At 50.6% G+C, this 20,210-nt stretch overlaps 1 protein-coding gene across 5 annotated transcripts in view; it reads right to left on the reverse strand.

The window, feature by feature from the left end:
* The window catches only part of tpra (translocated promoter region a, nuclear basket protein), a 32,621-nt gene extending 12,470 nt beyond the window's left edge, over positions 1-20,151 (reverse strand). For 4 of the 5 annotated variants that reach the window (XM_060058829.1, XM_060058830.1, XM_060058828.1 and 1 more), the window contains exons 1-34: positions 19,914-20,056; positions 19,441-19,545; positions 19,295-19,359; positions 18,904-18,991; positions 18,725-18,828; positions 18,471-18,635; positions 18,268-18,360; positions 17,866-17,946; positions 16,737-16,824; positions 16,456-16,593; positions 15,957-16,051; positions 14,846-15,043; positions 14,510-14,617; positions 14,139-14,365; positions 13,568-13,731; positions 13,279-13,403; positions 12,659-12,807; positions 12,173-12,335; positions 11,846-11,980; positions 10,151-10,291; positions 9,215-9,428; positions 8,537-8,706; positions 7,413-7,553; positions 7,216-7,332; positions 4,219-4,422; positions 3,860-4,035; positions 3,496-3,643; positions 3,004-3,141; positions 2,085-2,216; positions 1,595-1,725; positions 1,055-1,265; positions 736-885; positions 409-522; positions 26-130 (exon numbers count right to left, since the gene is read on the reverse strand). In XM_060058829.1, the coding sequence (XP_059914812.1) occupies positions 26-130; positions 409-522; positions 736-885; positions 1,055-1,265; positions 1,595-1,725; positions 2,085-2,216; positions 3,004-3,141; positions 3,496-3,643; positions 3,860-4,035; positions 4,219-4,422; positions 7,216-7,332; positions 7,413-7,553; positions 8,537-8,706; positions 9,215-9,428; positions 10,151-10,291; positions 11,846-11,980; positions 12,173-12,335; positions 12,659-12,807; positions 13,279-13,403; positions 13,568-13,731; positions 14,139-14,365; positions 14,510-14,617; positions 14,846-15,043; positions 15,957-16,051; positions 16,456-16,593; positions 16,737-16,824; positions 17,866-17,946; positions 18,268-18,360; positions 18,471-18,635; positions 18,725-18,828; positions 18,904-18,991; positions 19,295-19,359; positions 19,441-19,545; positions 19,914-20,043 (4,713 nt within the window). In that variant the 5' untranslated portion in view covers positions 20,044-20,056. Of the gene's footprint in view, positions 1-25; positions 131-408; positions 523-735; positions 886-1,054; positions 1,266-1,594; positions 1,726-2,084; positions 2,217-3,003; positions 3,142-3,495; positions 3,644-3,859; positions 4,036-4,218; positions 4,423-7,215; positions 7,333-7,412; positions 7,554-8,536; positions 8,707-9,214; positions 9,429-10,150; positions 10,292-11,845; positions 11,981-12,172; positions 12,336-12,658; positions 12,808-13,278; positions 13,404-13,567; positions 13,732-14,138; positions 14,366-14,509; positions 14,618-14,845; positions 15,044-15,956; positions 16,052-16,455; positions 16,594-16,736; positions 16,825-17,865; positions 17,947-18,267; positions 18,361-18,470; positions 18,636-18,724; positions 18,829-18,903; positions 18,992-19,294; positions 19,360-19,440; positions 19,546-19,913; positions 20,101-20,133 lie in introns of those variants that run through there. The other variant, XM_060058825.1, reaches the window with a different exon arrangement.
* Positions 20,152-20,210: the final 59 nt, after the last annotated feature.

The raw sequence follows: 20,210 nt of genomic DNA on the forward strand, positions 1-20,210 counted from the left end.
TGTTAGATTCATGCACCATGTGTACCTGCTGGCTGTGGGTCTTGGCTTGATGAAGGTCTTTCTGAGACTGGCTGGCCTGGTTCTGGTTCTGAGCCAGTTGGCTCTGAGCCTGGGACAGCTGGGACTGGACCTGACAACACATCAACCCAGCAGGGATCCTCAGACTGGTGGACCAATCACCATCCATCACATGGTCCTCGGTTAGCCCTAGCTATATATTTTTGTGGTGCTAGCTAAACTGTGTTAGCGGTTGAGGACTCTAGCTACCTGTGTTAGCAGTAGAGGACACTAGCTGTGTTAGCGGTAGAGGACTCTAGCTACCTGTGTTAGCTGTAGAGGACTCTAGCTACCTGTGTTAGCTGTAGAGGACACTAGCTATCTGTGTTAGCGGTAGAGGACTCTAGCTACCTGTGTAAGCTGCCCCTGGTTCTGAGACACCTGGGTTTGGACCTCCTGCAGCTGCTCTTTCGACTTCTGGTTCTCCTTCCGCGCCTCCTCCACTTCCTGCTGCAGCTTCTGGAGCTGGTGGCAAAGAGGAGATATGTTAGAATGAAAGGAATGAAAACCCGAAGTAGACTACATGACCCCAGTTGCAGTGGTCCAGTGGGACCACAACAACGTGACCCCAGTTGCAGTGGTCCAGTGGGACCACAACAACGTGACCCCAGTTGCAGTGGTCCAGTGGGACCACAGTGTGACCAGGTTTCATCTCCATCAAGCTGTGGTTCATGTTACCTCCTCCTGTTTCTTCTGCGCCTCCTCTTTGTGGGAGTTTAGCTCCTCCCTGGTCTTATTCAGCTCCTCCCTGGCCTGATTCAGCTCCTGGCTCACTTCCTGTCCGGACCCTGCATCCCTTCCTGGTTTAGCTGCAGCCTCCTCGACCAGCTACAGCAAGAATAAACAGGGTGGAGCACTGTTATACACAGGGTGGAGTGCTGTTATACACAGGGCGGAGCGCTGTTAGGGTGGAGGACTGTTATACACAGGGTGGAGATGTTAGATGCTGATCAGAGCAGATGTTGGAGGAGAAGTAGATGTTGGAGGAGCTACAGACCTTGTCGTGCTGCACCTTCAGCTCCTCGTACTGGATCTTGTAGCGGCGGCCGATCTTCTTGACCTGAGTGATGATCTTGCTCTTCTCCAGGATATCGTTGTTCTTGCTCTCCGTGTCCTTCTTCAGGCTGTCCCTCTCCGAGCTCAGCCGGGCCACCGTGTCCTTGAGCCCCAGCAGCTGGGCCTGGGCCGAGTTACTGCTGGCGTTGGCCCTGCACCCCAGATCAGGTTAACAACAACCCCACACTGACCTCAGTGTGTGGTTGTAAACCGCTCCCTAATTCACACCGGCTAGACGTTGTGTATATTATGTGGTTTTGTGGTTGCGTGTATGTGGCGTCTGCCGTCTATACACCAGCTAAAGGTTGTGTACTTTGTGTGGTTGTGTGAATGTGGTGTCTGTACACCAGCAAAAGGTTGTGTACTTTGTGTGGTTGTGTGTATGTGGTGTCTGTACACCAGCTAAAGGTTGTGTACTTTGTGTGGTTGTGTGTATGTGGCGACCCAACCCCAGCTGGACGTTCTGTTCATTGGGCTGTACCTGGCCAGTTCCGTCTTCAGCTTGGCAGATTCCTCTGCCATGTGCGTGATGCGCTTCTGCTGAGCTTCTCTCTCATTGGCCAGTTTCTGTTTCTCCTCAACATCGCTGTCCTTCTGTTGGCTCACCAGTTGCTGTGGAAACCAAACCAAAACGCATCACACATCCGGAGCTCCCGAGTAGTGATGATGAACAATCCCGTCTCCATGGTCACCCTGAACCTTCCCGTCGCCATGGTCTCCCTAAACCTTCCCGTCAACATGGTCACCCTGAACCATCCCGTCGCCATTGTCACCCTGAACCATCCCGTCGCCATGACCACCCTGTACCCTCCCGTTGCCATGCCTACCTGAACCATCCCGTTGCCATGGTCCCCCTGAACCATCCCGTTTCCATGGTCCCCCTGAACCATACCGTCCCCCCTGAACCATCCCGTCCCCCTGAACCATCCTGTTGCCATGGTACCCCTGAACCATCCCGTTACCATGGTTACCTGGGCCCGGTTCCTCCAGCGTTTCAGGTCCTCCTCCAGGAGGCGCTTTTCGGCCTGCAGCGAGCCGATCCGCTCGGCCTGCTGGGAGAGGGAGAGCTGGAGGGGGGCGATGTCGCTCTGCAGCTTGCACACCTGGAGACAGAGGAGACACTGTAGCTGTGGATGCTATGCTAACTCTAACCTTAGCAGTGACCTGCTGTAGCTATGGATGCTATGCTAACTCTACCCTTAGCGGTGACCTGCTGTAGCTATGGATGCTATGCTAACTCTAACCTTAGAAGTGACCTGCTTTAGCTGGGGATGCTATGCAAACTCTTACCTTAGCAGTGACCTGCTGTAGCTATGGATGCTATGCTAACTCTAACCTTAGCAGTGACCTGCTGTAGCTATGGATGCTATGCTAACTCTAACCTTAGCTGTGACCTGCTGTAGCTATGGATGCTATGCTAACTCTAACTTTAGCGGTGACCTGCTGTAGCTTTGGATGCTATGCTAACTCTAACTTTAGCGGTGACCTGCTGTAGCTTTGGATGCTATGCTAACTCTAACTTTAGCGGTGACCTGCTGTAGCTTTGGATGCTATGCTAACTCTAACCTTAGCGGTGACCTGCTGTAGCTATGGATGCTATGCTAACTCTAACCTTAGCAGTGACCTGCTGTAGCTTTGGATGCTATGCTAACTCTAACTTTAGCGGTGACCTGCTGTAGCTTTGGATGCTATGCTAACTCTAACCTTAGCGGTGACCTGCTGTAGCTATGGATGCTATGCTAACTCTAACCTTAGCAGTGACCTGCTGTAGCTATGGATGCTATGCTAACTCTAACCTTATCGTTGACCTGCTGTAGCTGTTGGATGCTATATTAACCCTTACCTTATCGTTGACCTGCTGTAGCTGTTAGATGCTATGCTAACCCTTACCTTAGCGGTGACCTGCTGTAGCTCCTGCTCCAGCCGGTCTCGGTCGGCTTTCAGCAGCCGGTTGGCTTCCTGGACCACCTTGATGTCCTCCATCTTCTTCAGCCTCTCCTCCTGCTGGGACACGTTCTTCAGCAAGTCCTGGGGGAGCGGGACGGGGAACACCAACGTTATGGAGACAGGCTACACTTCAGTCTGACGCAACATCCTAGTCCCCCACGTCACGGGCCTGCTTTGGCTCTCCTGCTCATGTGTTCCTTATAAGCAGAGTTTAGAGACCCAGGTAGAGACCCAGGGGAGGTAGAGGCCCAGGGGAGGTAGAGGCCCAGGGGAGGTAGAGGCCCAGGGGAGGTAGAGGCCCAGGGGAGGTAGAGGCCCAGGGGAGGTAGAGGCCCAGTGGGGGTAGAGGCCCAGGGGGGGTAGAGGCCCAGGGGGGGTAGAGGCCCAGGGGGGGTAGAGGCCCAGGGGTAGAGATCTGGTAGGGTGCTGTCTCACCTGCATCCTGTCCCTTTCGGTGTTGAGGGCATCCTGCAGGTCCTTGCGCTCGGCCTCCTGGGCCTCCAGCCTCTGCCTGCAGCGCTGAGCCTCTCCTTCTGAGACCTCGCACTGTGCCAGGGAGATCTCCTTCTCCCGACGCACAAACCTAGGGAGGAAACACACCACTTATCAATACCTGCCTAGTGAGGACATACACACTTATTAATACCTACCTAGTGAGGACACATACACACTTATTAAATCTACCTAGTGAGGACACACACTTATTAATACCTACCTAGGGAGGAAACACACTCACTTATTAATACCTACCTAGTGAGGACATCATCACACAACCTGTTCAGTTCATTACAGTCCTCACCTGAGTATCTCCAGGATCTGCTGGGTGGTCTTCCCCTCCTCGCTGAGGGACGTGTCCAGGGCCTGAGGCGGCAGCAGCTGCTTGGCACTGGAGGCCATCTGGTCCATCTGCTGGTGCAGCAGGCTGTTCTGCCGGCCCAGGTCCCCACAGCGCTGGGCCTGGCTGGCCAGGTCCTCCTGGAGGGCAGACCCATGAACCGTCAGTCAGGTGTTTGCTCAGAGGTTAGTGAACCCCAGGGTGAGGCGGTCCTAGTGCTCCTCTATCCATCTCCTCTATCCAGACGGGTCGACCCTTTGGTCCAAAGTGAATGACAGCTCCATTAAAGAGTTGGACGGACGGCTCCAGCTGCTGCTCCTCACCTTCATCTTCCTCTCCAGGGCGGTCCAGCCAGCGGTCTTCTCCCTCAGGGAGGAGGAGGTGTTGCTGAGCTGCTCCTCCAGACGCCTCCTGGACGCCGCCTCCTTCTGGCTCTGTTTCTTCAGCACCTGCAAGGCCTCCACGTCCGCTGCATGGAGCATCAACTCCCTCTCGTACTTAGACTGAGCCTCCGCTGCCAGCCTCGTCTGGCAGGAGGAGGAGATACAAGAGGAGAACCCAGAGGAGGAGAGACAGGATGTGAGATAGGAGGAAAGACAAGAGGAGAAGATACAAGGGGATTATAGTATAGTGTAGTGCAATAGGGCTGTACGGTATGGACTACAAGTTATATCACGGCATGATTTGAGGCATGGACGGTAAAGGTATTATATCACGGTTTGTTAGTTTTATCATCTCATTTATATATAAATGCCTCTGAAGGGGTATCAGCCAATCAGGGATCACTCCCTGCATTCCAGAGTGAATCACAGCAGGAGGAGAAAGTGATTGTTACCGTTTGCGGACTCCCGGAGCTCTATATCTAAATTAGGGATGGGCATTTGAAGGCATATCAATATTCTATAAAACTAATTTTAGTAACCCGTTAACCGAACTACGAAAAAAATAAATAAAGTGTAGTGCACTCATACTGTAGTCTGAAGGGCTTCCGTGATCTGGCCTTCACTAAACAAATGTGTTTGTTTTCCATCTATTCGACAAATGAATAAGGAAATCAAATCCAATTTGTTCAATTTATTGAGCATTTTAGAAGGAGAAAAAACACTCAATATCAGTATGTTGAATCGAAACGAGTTGAAACGAAACCATCCTTTTTTGACAAGAATATGAATGAACAGTATTGCATACTTAAGGTACAGACTGAAATTAGATTCAAGTAAATTGAAGGCACAAACTGAATAGATTCAAGTAACTGAAGTACAACAGCAAAAAGTACTGGTGGGCTTGGATATCAACAGAACTCCACTTGCAGCGCTAGGGGGATAGGCGGGTGGTAGGCGATTTACAATCAAGCCCGCCGGGGAAAAGACTCTCCGCTGGAACGGAAGTTGCCTGTATAGCCAGTATTTTTGCATTGCAAATTTTTTTCACCCATCTGGTCATAATATTTCCACACTTCGCTTCTTTTGGTCACCATTTCTTTAGTGTGCGCGCTGCCTGCAAGTTCAAACTACGTGATTCGCAGAGGCATAAAAATGTATCTAATGTATTGCAATTGTGCTTTCTCTTTCTTTCTACTTTACATATTTGAAATGGCATTAGTATACACATTTAATGAACAATATGTAATTAATACAGCTAATGAATAAAATTGTATTAACTTAAGACAAAAATTAGAAGAAGTCTGCTACAGCTAAAGTCTAAGGCTGCATCCGAATACTCGTACTTGCATACTATATAGTATGCATTTTGTAGTATGCGAAAAATCTAGCGCGTCCGAATACTCTAGTATGCATTCTGTAGTACGGAAGTCGTTTCCGAATGCATACTACCGCCAAAGTGAACCACACTACGCTATCCCACAATGCAACCGGAGTCTGGTAACAAACGAAGAAGAGATGGCTGACCCGACACCACCAACAGCGGCTTTTTATTTGTGTGTGTGTGTGTGTGTGTGTGTGTGTGTGTGTGTGTGTGTGTGTGTGTGTGTGTGTGTGTGTGTGTGTGTGTGTGTTCAATAAAAAAGGAAAAATTAACTTCAATCGTCTTTTTCACGGAGTAACAAATAACTGTAAATGTATTATTATTATTCCAAAAAAATGACTTACCAAATGTCCACATATATACAACATAACCTGCCGGTAAGTCGCTCTACGAGATGACCGACGACGACGCCTTCTAGCAGAGATATCCATTTCAAGAGCCATTCGCGTAGAAAGAGACATTTTTTTATTTAATAGCAACGATAACAAGACGGAAAACAGGTACATTTTACCGCCATCTGGGGGGGAGATACGTCATCTCCAAACATCCGGTGGAGTTTTGGCGGCGTTCGGAGGCGTTCTACGCATGTCTGTAGACCGTACTACACAGTCAAGTGTAGTATGGTCAAGTAGTAGACACTAGACAGAAATAGTATGTACTAGGTATTCGGATGCAGCCTAATACCCACGTCATTTCGAATAATCGAATATTCGAATAACCGTGCCCATCCCTAATCTAAATAATATATAGTAGGGATGGGTCGATGGTCGATTCTATCGACTATCAACGATGGATGGATTCCGTCGTCGATTTTTGCGTGTGTGTGTGTGCCTGAACTTCCTCATGCTCTGGCGACAACGGAAATCAATGCGAGCAACTGAAAACTATGCCGGTAAGAAACTAATACTGTGATCCTGAAAAAAGTATAAAAGCTATCGAAATTTCGTTTCGATATTATTGAAGATACAAGTGTGTAGATTTGTTCAATGGTTTGGAGCAGTTGCATCCGCGTTACATGAAACTGTGATATTGACGACCCCCTTGATAATAGTTTATAAGAAAATGTTTGAAAAATAAAACGGCAATTTTATAATGTAATAAATAATGCATTACATGATGAGTTGATTTTGACGACATAGGCGCACACAGCTTTTGGCCCTGATATTATATCATAGATATTTAGATATTATATTATATTATTTAGATATATCCGGCCTCCCGCCAGAGCTCCCTGACTGGTCTAGAATATCTTATAAAACACGGCCAAAAGCTGTGTAGAACTGAAAATCCGGTTGCCAGGACAACGTGACGTTTTCACTTTAGTACTCTATTGTTCCAGGTATTAGTCAAACCCTCAGGCCTTACCAGGGAAACAAAGTAATGGCTTGTGAAAAAATGTTAACGGTCCAAATGTTAAAAATCGAATTTGACCCTCGGGAACGAATAATCAAATATTCTGACCCATCCCTATAGTGTAGTATATAAAGTATAGTGTAGTTAAGTGTAGTGCAGTTCAGTATAGTGGGGTATAGTTCATAGTACAGTGTGCAGTGTACCTGCGTGATGCTGTCCTGCGTGGCTCTCTGCTCCTGGCTGACGGCTGCCGCACACCTCTCCAGCGCCTCCTGCTGCTCCGACTGGCTGCTCTTCAGACTGCGCTGCAGCTCCCCCACCTGGACACACACGGCATTACACCCCCAGAACAAGGCGTGGGTGTGTACGTGTGCGGATGTGCGTGCGTGCGTGTGCGTACCCGTTTCTCCATAGCGACCAGTGCGCTCCGCCCCTCTTCCAGGCCCTGCTCCTTCTCCTTCTGCTCATCCTGGATCCTCTTCTCCAGCTGCTGCTGCACCTCCTGCAGCTCCTTCAGCCTGAGCTCCAGAGGAACCCGCGCCTAGCAACCAGACAACCTCGTTACTACAGCATAGCAACCAGACAACCTCGTTACTACAGCATAGCAACCAGACAACCTCGTTACTACAGCATAGCAACCAGACAACCTCGTTACTATAGCCTAGCAACCAGACAACCTTGTTACTATAGCCTAGCAACCAGACACACCTCGTTACTACAGCCTAGCAACCAGACACACCTCGTTACTACAGCCTAGCAACCAGGCAACCTTGTTACTACAGCCTAGCAACCAGACAACCTTGTTACTAAAGCCTAGCAACCAGACACAACAGGGAGAACTACGGAGGATAAAGGAATAAGGATTTAGGAAAAGAGTGAATTAATTTCTCTATCTTCAAGCAGCAGCAGGAGGAAGGGGGCATAGGGAGGGATGGAGAGTGGAGGTAGTGAGGAAGAGTAGGGAGGGATGGAGAGTGGAGGTAGTGAGGAAGAGTAGGGAGGGATGGAGAGTGGAGGTAGTGAGGAAGAGTAGGGAGGGATGGAGAGTGGAGGTAGTGAGGAAGAGTAGGGAGGGATGGAGAGTGGAGGTAGTGAGGAAGAGTAGGGAGGGATGGAGAGTGGAGGTAGTGAGGGAGAGGAGGGAGGGATGGAGAGTGGAGGTAGTGAGGAAGAGTAGGGAGGGATGGAGAGTGGAGGTAGTGAGGGAGAGGAGGGAGGGATGGAGAGTGGAGGTAGTGAGGGAGAGGAGGGAGGGATGGAGAGTGGAGGTAGTGAGGGAGAGGAGGGAGGGATGGAGAGTGGAGGTAGTGAGGGAGAGGAGGGAGGGATGGAGAGTGGAGGTAGTGAGGGAGAGGAGGGAGGGATGGAGAGTGGAGGTAGTGAGGAAGAGTAGGGAGGGATGGAGAGTGGAGGTAGTGAGGGAGAGGAGGGAGGGGTGGTAGGGAGAGAGGAGGGGTGGTAGGGAGAGAGGAGGGGTGGTAAGGAGAGAGGAGGGGAGGTAAGGAGAGAGGAGGGGCGGCGGACCTGTCTCTCCTTCTTCAGGCTGTCCTCCAGGGAGAGCACCACTGCCTTGTACTGCTCCACGCTGGCCGAGGCGCTCCTCAGCTGCTCCTTCAGCTCCCCGCTCTGCTCCTCAGCGCCTCGCACACGCTCCTTCAGCTCTGACACCTCCTGCTGGGCGGGGGAGGCTGCTCCTGGAGGAGAGACGGGACAGTGAGGAGAGACAGGTCAGTGAGGAGAGACAGGTCAGTGAGGAGGGAGAGAGAGACAGGTCAGTGAGGAGGAAAAGAGAGAGACAGGTCAGTGAGGAGAAAAAGAAAGAAAGAAAGAAAGAAAGAAAGAGGTCAGAGAGAAGGGACAGTAGAGTGAGTGGATAGACAGGACAGTGAGGAGGGAGAGAGCCAGGTCAGAGAGGAGATAGACAGGTCAGAGAGGAGATAGACAGGTCAGAGAGGAGATAGACAGGTCAGAGAGGAGATAGACAAGTCAGAGAGGATATAGACAGGTCAGAGAGGAGATAGACAGGTCAGTGAGGAGGGAGAGAGCCAGGTCAGAGAGGAGGGAGAGAGCCAGGTCAGAGAGGAGGGAGAGAGCCAGGTCAGAGAGGAGATAGACAGGTCAGAGAGGAGATAGACAGGTCAGAGAGGAGATAGACAGGTCAGAGAGGAGATAGACAGGTCAGAGAGGAGATAGACAGGCCACCTTTGGGGGGGGCCCTCAGCCCTGCACCGCGGGTGGCCGGTCCGGAGGCGGCGGTCGCCGTGGTTCCGGCCTCCAGGGAGGCAGAGGAGGAGGAGGAGGCCAGCTGGGCCCGCAGCGCCACCACCTGCTGCTCAGACGTCCTCAGCAGCTCCCTGGTCTTCTGCTGCAGGACATTCTGACTCTCCAGCTGCTTCTTGGCCTCCAGCAGCTGGGCCTGGACCAATCACAGCACAGAGAGTCACACAGCTGGGCCAATCACAGCACAGAGAGTCACAGCTGGGCCTGGACCAATCACAGCACAGAGTCACCTGATCCATATCCTCTCTGGTCTCGAGGCTCCACATGTCAGAGGACAGGAGTCAAACCACTGAATAAACATAGCTCAAGGGCAGGGTGGCTTCAGGCTGGCCTAGTCCCTCCCTTCCATGTATACAGACCCTGTACCAGGGCTGTCCCTCCCCTCCATGTATACAGACCCTGTACCAGGGCAGTCCCTCCCCCTCCATGTATACAGACCCTGTACCAGGGCAGTCCCTCCCCCTCCATGTATACAGACCCTGTACCAGGGCTGTCCCTCCCCTCCATGTATACAGACCCTGTACCAGGGCTGCCCCTCCCCTCCATGTATACAGACCCTATAGCAGGGCTGTCCCTCCCCTCCATGTATACAGACCCTGTACCAGGGCTGCCCCTCCCCTCCATGTATACAGACCCTGTACCAGGGCAGTCCCTCCCCCTCCATGTATACAGACCCTGTACCAGGGCAGTCCCTCCCCCTCCATGTATACAGACCCTGTACCAGGGCTGCCCCTCCCCTCCATGTATACAGACCCTGTACCAGGGCTGTAACGATCCGCCCGTTCAGATGGACTCCACATTAAACAGGAACACACTAACGGTTCTAGGTGTTCCATCTCTAGATACTAAAATACGTACGTCCATGTTGCGGCCCTGCGCATGTCTCTGCTCTACTTCCTGGTCCAGCTTGGTCCTCATGGCAACAAGCTCCGCCTCCAGGTGCTCCACCTTACTGCTGATTCGCTGGCAAGTGTCTGCCTCATTGCGTTCCATTGTCAACTAGAGAGTGGGAAATAGACATCTCCATCATCAGTACATCTACATCTATAGATACACATATCTACAGCTATAGATATCTACAGCTATATACATCATAGATAACCGATATCTATGGATATCTATTAGTGCTGTCAGTTTAACGCGTTAACGCAAACCAATTTTAACGGCGTTCATTTTTTAATCGCGCGATTAACGGTCTTTTGGCTTGGCAAACGTAGTTTTTTCACCTGCTGTCTAGCAACAACTAGTTGCGTTAGAAAAACTACAACACCGGAAACAAAACAAGGATGCCGCAGAAACTTGTTGGGGCAAGCAAGTATACGGAGCGAGTGAAAAACTCCTTTAAAGTGTGTGTGTGTTTGTGTGTCACTCTGTTTGAGCCTGCACGAGAGTTCAATGTTGTCATTAGCCGTTACGTCTTTCTGACCAATCGCAGTTCAAGGCCCACCTGGGCTGTACCACTTCGGGAGGGGCCGCCAAGTTACTCCCCTCTAGACAAAATCGACTTGGTTGCGACGTTGACAGTTTGTTAGTGTTGCGCCTGTGTTGAGTGAGTGAGAGGTTTCGGGCGCAAAGCTCAGGCTGCCGGACGGCGCTGCAAGGAACTTTTATAAACGCAATATTGTTATCCCGCAGTAATCAGCCCGACAGCCCCGAAACGTTAACGGCCCACCGGGAATTCTCCCAACTCTCCAGATTACCACTCCGCCACCGTGTGTGTGTGTGTGTGTGTGTGTGTGTGGGCGTTATTCGATAGCCTGGTTATGTGTATAAGCCTACGTATGGTAGGAATATTCATACTGGTTTAAATAATACCAGTATGGTAGAATAAACTGGTAGCGCAGTACGCTACCAGTCATACCTCTGGAGGCATTGGTATAAGTGCCTTTTATAACTGGTCGTTATGTTTTTATTCTTATTTATGCGTGTGTTGTCCATTTCTTGTATTGTATGTTTTTAAATGGACCTTGAGTCTAATAATAAAAGGTTGATGATGATGATGAATAAATGTTAGTATTTTTCCATCTTTGCTGAGCAAGAGTTTTGTTCGAAAGTTCAGTGATTGAAACAAATAAAAGCCTGGGCTATTGAAGTTTTACGGTACCACTGTCATGGTACCACTGTCATGCACCTACCCGATGTCAAGTGGACCGGGTTGAATTCACTGCGGGTCTCTCTTCTTATATCCATCTTAACAAATATATTTTATTACGGTCCTTCTCAACACACTCTGATCTCACTAAAAGGCTAGCAGCACGAAAGCACTGTATTCTCTTACGGTTGGTGAGCAGCAGGTGTGTGTGTTTCTATGCGTTTGTTTCTATGTTACCTAGATGCAGGTCTATGTGTGTGGTTCTATTTGTGTGTTTCTAGGTACGGTACTATGTGACCTGTATACTCTGGAGGTTGGTGAGCAGCAGGTGTGTGTTTCTAGGTGTACAGAGTTCTATGTTACCTGGATGCAGGTCTATGTATGTGGTCCCATATGTGTGCTTCTATGTTACCTGGATGCAGGTCTATGTGTGTGGATCTATATGTGTGGTTCTATGTTACCTGGATGCTCTTGAGGTTGTTGAGCAGCAGGTTCTGGCTGCGTTGTTCTGACAACATCACTTCTTTCTCCTGACAGAGACGACTCTCAGCCTGCCTCAACATGTCCTTCTCCTTGGACATGTTCTCCACACGCACCTGGAGAAAGGCAGACACACAGACAGGTAGGTAGAGAGACAGACAGGGAGAAACACAGACAGGGAGAGAGATCGACCCACAGACCGGAAGAGAGACAGACAGACAGTTAGAGAGACAGAAAGTCAGGCCAGTGGCTCTCATTGGTCAGATTGAGTCTAGGTGTTAACAAGGTAAGTTTCTAGTGGGCGGTACCTCCCCCAGGGCCAGCCTCTCATTGGTCAGGCGGAGATCATGTGTCAGCGTGTGGATGATGCTCTCCTGCTGCTGGTTCAGAGCAGCCGTCCGGGTGCTGCGGGCCTGCAGGGCGCTGATCTCCCTGCGGTACGCCGCCACCGTGTCCTGCAGCATGTCGTACCTGAGGAGCAACGAAGCAGCTCATTGGTCAGCGCTCAGAAAGCCTGCAGCCGGCTGGGCGGAGCCTGCAGCCGGCTGAGCGGAGCCTGCAGCCGGCTGGGCGGAGCCTACAGCCGGCTGGGCGGAGCCTACAGCCAGCTGGGTGGAGGGGCAGACGCTGTTGGACTCTGCAATGTTCCAGAGTAGGACTGCTTGACATATCCATCTAATAAATTAAGAAAAATAGATGCATCCCCTAACCCTCTGCAGGACAAGGACTACTGGACAAGGAACCCGAGATAAGCTTAGCTAAGCTCCAGTGAACCCGAGTGAGGCTAAGCTCACCTCTTGTTGCTGAACTCTGTGTGGGCGGCCATCTTGGCCTTGCTGGCCCTCAGCTCCATCACTTCCTGCTGCAGACGCTCCGTCGTCTCACTCAGCAGCCGGTCATTCTCCGCCTTCTCCTTCTTATACACACTGTAGGCATCGTTCAGCTACACACACACACACACACACACACACACACACACACACACACACACACACACACACACACACACACACACACACACACACACACACACACACACACACACACACACACACACACACACACACACACACACACACACACACACACGAGAGAGAGAGGATGGTAGAGAGTTACTTGAATGGACTACTGTACCCAGAGAGGGAGGTCGGTAGAGAGACTACAGTACCCAGAGAGAGGGAGGGTGGTAGAGACTACAGTACCCAGAGAGAGGGAGGGCGGTAGAGAGACTACAGTACCCAGAGAGAGGGAGGGCGGTAGAGACTACAGTACCCAGAGAGAGGGAGGGTGGTAGAGAGACTACAGTACCCAGAGAGAGGGAGGGCGGTAGAGAGACTACAGTACCCAGAGAGAGGGAGGGCGGTAGAGACTACAGTACCCAGAGAGAGGGAGGGCGGTAGAGAGACTACAGTACCTGCTTCAGGGCCGCCTTGGCGTGGGCTATCTGTGCCGACTCAGTAGCAGCAGCTCTCTGGGGCGTAGAACGAGTAGCAGGAATGGGCGTGCGAGGTGGAGTTGGCAGGGGAGAGGCCTCTGTACCTGGACACCAGAGAGACTCAGTTGTAGACAGTAACAGCCAGCAGTGGTTGAGGATTAGTGTCGTTAAAGTGTAGTGCTAGGGTAGTTTAGCAGTAATAGTCTCAGTGTAGTGTGTACCGTGGGGGGGGGGAAGGCTGTAGTATTAGGGCAGTAGTATGAGTTACCGTGGGGGGGCAGGCTGTAGCCAGTGTTCTGGGTCAGCAGGATGCGGTACATGTCTCTCTGTCTGCAGCCTGAGTCGGCCAGCTGCTTCTGCTGGTTCCTCTGCTCTCTCAGCTGCTCCACCTCCTTCTGAAGCTGCTCCACCCTGACCTCCAGTTCACTAACCCTGGAGGGGAGAGGTGGGACAGGACAAAAGACGAGATGAGAGAGAAGAGAGCACTCCACAAGCCTTAATGTGATCTGGTTAACAGTGAGGATATGATCTAGTTAACAGTAGGGATGTGATCTGGTTAACAGTAGGGATGTGATCTGGTTAACAGTCATACCGTGAGGATGTGAACTGGTTAACAGTGTTACCCTGAGGATGTGGTCTGGGTAACAGTGAGGATGTGAACTGGTTAACAGTGTTACCCTGAGGATGTGGTCTGGGTAACAGTGAGGATGTGAACTGGTTAACAGTGTTACCCTGAGGATGTGGTCTGGGTAACAGTGAGGATGTGAACTGGTTAACAGTGTTACCCTGAGGATGTGGTCTGGGTAACAGTGAGGATGTGAACTGGTTAACTGTGCTACCGTGAGGATGTGATCTGGACGGTGTGCCGGTCCCTCTCCTCCTCCAGGCCTCTCAGCTGGCCCAAGAGGGTCTGGTTCTGCGTCTGCAGCTCCTTGACGCTGCTGAAGGAGATGTGGCGCGGGCTGACCACCTCCGAGGAGCTGGAGATGTCTGAGGAGGTGGCGTCCTCCTCCGTGGTCACCCGGACTCCTCTCTGCTGCTCCTTCTCCACCAGCAGGGAGCACAGCTTGGGAGGGCACCGCTGTGGTTAGCATGCTGCACCAGAGAGCTTTATACAATACATCTATATCTACTGAATATATAGATATATAAAGACGGGTGTATGACCGAGATGTACAGAGGACATGGTTATGAAGGAGGTGTCTCCTACCTGGGTAGAAGTGTCCTCTAACTGTCTCTCTGTCCTCAGCTTCTCCTTCTCCAGATCACTGCAGTGCTGCTTCACCTCCTCCTTCTCCTTCTGCAGACCGTGGATCTCCTGAGGTCATCAGAAACATGTTTGTTTGTTCGCCCATCCATCCATGTAGCCATTCTATGCATCAAGGTCCTCACGTCACGGGCCAGCTCCAGCTTGTTACAAGCCGTATATGGTCTGTTAGCTATCTTCTATAATGAATCAAGGTCCTCACGTCGCGGGCCAGCTCCAGCTTGTTACAAGCCGTATATGGTCTGTTAGCTATCTTCTATAATGAATCAAGGTCCTCACGTCGCGGGCCAGCTCCAGCTTGTTGCACAGCGAGGCCATGGACCTCTGCAGCGCCTCGTACTCCTCCCTCTGCCTCCTCAGGACCGGCGCCTTGGACTCCACCTCCTGGACGATCTCATCCAGCACCCGGCTCACCCGGCGCGACTCCTGCTTCTCCAGCTGCAGCTGTGACTGGGCGCTGGAGAAGGCGTTGTACAGCTGCATAGAGATAGATACACATTATAGAGCTAGATCCACATTATAGAGCTAGATCCACATTATAGAGCTAGATCCACATTATAGAGCTAGATCCACATTATAGAGCTAGATCCACATTATAGAGCTAGATACACATTATAGAGCTAGATGCACATTATAGAGCTAGATACACATTATAGAGCTAGATACACATTATAGAGCTAGATCCACATTATAGAGCTAGATCCACATTATAGAGCTAGATACACATTATAGAGCTAGATCCACATTATAGAGCTAGATACACATTATAGAGCTAGATGCACATTATAGAGCTAGATACACATTATAGAGCTCGATACACATTATAGAGCTAGATCCACATTATAGAGCTAGATCCACATTATAGAGCTAGATCCACATTATAGAGCTAGATCCACATTATAGAGCTAGATACACATTATAGAGCTAGATGCACATTATAGAGCTAGATGCACATTATAGAGCTAGATACACATTATAGAGCTAGATACACATTATAGAGCTAGATACACATTATAGAGCTAGATGCACATTATAGAGCTAGATGCACATTATAGAGCTAGATACACATTATAGAGCTAGATCCACATTATAGAGCTAGATCCACATTATAGAGCTAGATACACATTATAGAGCTAGATACACATTATAGAGCTAGATGCACATTATAGAGCTAGATACGGTTATATAGAGAGAGCTGGGACTGGAGAACGCGTTGTACAGCTGTATAGAGACACACATGTAGAGATAGAGCTAGATACAGTTTTATAGAAAGTGCTATGTACACAGATTTCTACATAGCTGTGTATATAGAGAGCTATATACACAGTTCTACATAGCTGTGTTTATAGGAGTCCTATATGAGTTATGGGGCGGGGGGGGGGGGTCTCACCTCAAAGAACTTCATCCCCGGCTTCACTATCTCAGCGATGGCTGCCGCTGACGGACACATGGAGTCCAGCTGCTCCTCCGTCAGGGAGGGCACACCTGGAACACACACAGAGTCAACACACCTGGAACACTGTGCGTGCGTGTCTCTTTATTTAGTTTAGTATATATATGCACTCTAGCACTCCCTGCTGGTCCTATTGAAGCCAATTGGAAATTGTTGGCTACACCTGGTGGGGTAGGCTACTTAAGCAGACCAGAATCCGGAGGAAGTCTCTCTCTCTCTCAACACGAAGATTTGTGGTTGGGCTTAAGCATTGCCACCTCTTCCTTTTGTCTCCTGCGCGAGACAATAATTGTTTGGCCGTTTGAGTCTTGTAGGACTTTATGTGGAAACCTGAATAAAACCCCCACTTTTCAGTAATTCTCGTGTCTTTCCATTCATGGTTGCGCCAAGACAATGAGCCATAACACAGACAGACAAACAGAGATAGTGTACATACAGCATTGCTTGCTCGCTGCCTTCATGGAGGCGTTCTCCACCTCCTTCTCCATCTTCTTCATCTTCTCTTTAAGCTCCGCCTGCAGACGAGACCTCAGCTCCTCCCCCTCAGACAGCTTCTTCTGCAGCGCGTTATTTGCTATGGCAATAGAGACACCGTTAACCACTGAAGCCTTCCATTAACCAATTAACCACCACACCTGGTGCACATTCAGGTTAGTTTCACTTGATCAGATACAGGTATATGTATCATTTAGACTCTCTCATTAGTCGCCGTCTCACCCTCTCCAGAGTCCTTGACCAGTTTGCTGAGCTCCTCCACCGCCCGGCCCAGTTCCTGGTTCTTGTCCTCAGATTCAGATGCTGCCCCCTGCAGGACACACCACACGCAGCGTGAGAGGAGTAGACCCATTTACTACAGGTAGAGGTTGGAGGACTAGTGATGGAGAGCAGAGGTTAGAGGACTAGTGATGGAGAGTAAAGTAGAGGTAAGAGGACTAGTGATGGAGAGTAGAGTAGAGGTAAGAGGACTAGTGGTGGAGAGTAGAGTAGAGGTTAGAGGACTAGTGGTGGAGAGTAGAGTAGAGGTTAGAGGACTAGTGGTGGAGAGTAAAGTAGAGGTAAGAGGACTAGTGATGGAGAGTAGAGGTAAGAGGACTAGTGATGGAGAGTAAAGTAGAGGTAAGAGGAATAGTGATGGAGAGTAAAGTAGAGGTTAGAGGACAAGTGATGGAGAGTAAAGTAGAGGTAAGAGGACTAGTGATGGAGAGTAAAGTAGAGGTAAGAGGACTAGTGATGGAGAGTAAAGTAGAGGTAAGAGGACTAGTGATGGAGAGTAAAGTATAGGTAAGAGGACTAGTGATGGAGAGTAAAGTAGAGGTAAGAGGACAAGTGATGGAGAGTAGAGGTTAGAGGACTAGTGATGGAGAGTAGAGGTTAGAGGACTAGTGATGGAGAGTAGAGGTTAGAGGACTAGTGATGGAGAGTAGAGGTTAGAGGACTAGTGATGGAGAGTAGAGGACAAGTATAGGTTAGGTTAGAGGACTAGTGATGGAGAGTAGAGGTTAGAGGACTAGTGATGTAGGGTAGATGTATAGTAGAGGTTAGGTTAGAGGTCTAGTAGAGGCGAGGTGAGAGGACTAGTGATGTAGAGTAGAGGTTAGAGGACTAGTGATATAGGGACAGGGTAGAGGTCTAGTAGAGGTTAGGTCAGAGGTTTAGTAGAGGTTAGGTCAGAGGTCTAGTAGAGGTTAGGTTAGAGGTCTAGTAGAGGTTATGTTAGAGTTCTAGTAGAGGTTAGGTTAGAGGTCTAGTAGAGGTTAGGTTAGAGGTCTAGTAGAGGTTTGGTTAGAGGTCTAGTAGAGGTTAGTTTAGAGGACTAGTGATATAGAGTAGAGGTGTTGGTCATTACCTTGTAGAGGGAGGAGAGTTTGATGTGCGCGTTGAGTTCATTACGGTACTTCTCTTCCATCGCACACTGCTGCTCCTTACACTGCAGGGACACACAACACAAACACACTGCTGCTCCTTACACTGCAGGGACACACAACACAAACACACTGCTGCTCCTTACACTGCAGGGACACACAACACAAACACACTGCTGCTCCTTACACTGCAGGGACACACAACACAAACACACTGCTGCTCCTTACACTGCAGGGACACACAACACAAACACACTGCTGCTCCTTACACTGCAGGGACACACAACACAAACACACTGCAGGGACACACAACCCAAACACACTGCAGGGACACACAACACAAACGCACACACACACACTGCTGCTCCTTCACTGTCGCTGGTTACCTGCTTCAACTTGTTGTTGAGGTCCTCCGCCCTCCTGTGGTGGCCTTCGCTGACCTCCCTGAGGGTGGCCAGCTGACCCTGCAGACCGCTGACCTGGGGAGGGGAGACCATTACCACCATGGAGGAGAGACCTGTACCACCACGATGATTATCTCTAATGACCTGGGACAGGGCAGCACTGGATAAGCTACCCCCCAAGTTACCTGCTCCGTGGTGGTGTCCAGGGCGCAGCGTAGCTCCAGGGTCTCCTGCCCCCTCTCCCTGGCGGAGGACAGCAGCTCCTCTGTCTTGGTCTTCAGCTCAGCGCTCAGCCTCTCAGTCTGCTGCTGCAGCAGCTGCTTCTCCTGCACCACACGCCTCTCACGGCCCTACACACACACACATTTGCAAGGTTGTGTAATGCGTGTGTAGCAGTGTTTGCATACTATCTGCGGTGTGTAGTGTGTGCAGCAGGTACCTGGATAGAAGCCTCTGAAGACTGGATCTCAGCCAGCTTCAACTGGACCTCCATCTTCACCCTGTTGCTCTCTGCCAGCCTTTCCTTCAGAAGCCTCACATCCTCTAGAGACACACAACAGTGTAAAAAACACAACCTCCTACCTCTAGAGCCTGTGAGGTGTGTGAGAAGGTCCTCACCTGTCAGGTGCTCCAGCTCCTGGGTCCTCTTCTCCAACTGACGGGCCAGCTCCCGCCTCTCCGCCTCGATCTCATGCTTGGCCTTCGTCTGGGGGGACAGGACGCAGGTCACACAGGTAGGGAGGTGGGGAGGGAGGTGTGTGGTCTCAGAGCTGGGCATGGATAGGCTCTAACTTGGTGGGTAGGTGGTTATGGGCCTAGTAAGAAGTAACGTGTCAATCTGCCGAGTGAGCGTGGCAGTGTTAGTGACTGATGATTGGTGGGCGACCACCCGCCCATTCCCTGTTCCTACATCCAGCCGTTGGTTGTGTAATCGGACTCAGGTCAGAGGAGTCAATGGGCTCTCTTGAGCACATCCTCTAGTTACCATGGGAACCACACTGCATCTCACCTGCTCAGGTGGTTTGCCATCTGTCGACGCCCCCTCGATGCCCTTCAGGGTAACCAGCTCCTCATCTGAACACACACACAACTGTTACTGTATCACATACACACACTGATAACTGTTCAAACCCAAGAGGAGAGTGAGGTACTGACTGAGTCGGCTGTTCTCCTCCTTCACGGTCTGCAGATCTCTGGCGGTTGAGAGGAACTGCTCCTGGCTCTCTGTCAGACGCTTCTCCACATCGAAGTTCTGCTGGTCTACAGGACATGAGGAGAACCTGGTCACAGCTCTGCTGGTCTACAGACCCTAAAGAGAACCTGGTCACAGCTCTGCTGGTCTACAGACCATGAGGAGAACCTGGTCAAAGCTCTGCTGGTCTATAGACCATGAGGAGAACCTGGTCCGTCGGGTCGCACCTCTGCTGGTCTGACAGCCTACCACAGTATGACAGGGGCTAGCTCACAACGCTAGGATGCTATATGGGAGCTAGTTGTGATGCAAACAGGTAACATAGCTAGAATGCTATATGGGAGCTAGTTGTGATGCTAACAGACAACAGTATTATAAAAGTTAGCTATAGCTAACATAGCTGTGATGCTATCACGGAGCTAGCTGTGATGCTAACCGCAGTCGGCTCGGAGCCGCTCGTGCTGGGTCCGCAGCTCCGTCAAGTGGCGCTCCAGCTTGGTCTGCGCGCCCCGCGGCAGCTTGTTGAGCTCCGCGCGCTCCAGCACCTCCAGCAGCACTGCCGACATCTTACAGCCCGGGGACCCCACAACGCTCCCACAGACCACCGCTCCGTCACCCCAACACTCCCAACGTTCCCAGTCACCCCAACAGACAACACTGGGACTCTGTAGTACTCTCCCTGCACAGAGGGATGAATAAAGATCCGATAGACACCAGCTAGCCGACGTGCGCT

This window comes from Gadus macrocephalus, chromosome 8 (genome assembly GCF_031168955.1).
Source record: "Gadus macrocephalus chromosome 8, ASM3116895v1".
NCBI lineage: Eukaryota > Metazoa > Chordata > Actinopteri > Gadiformes > Gadidae > Gadus > Gadus macrocephalus.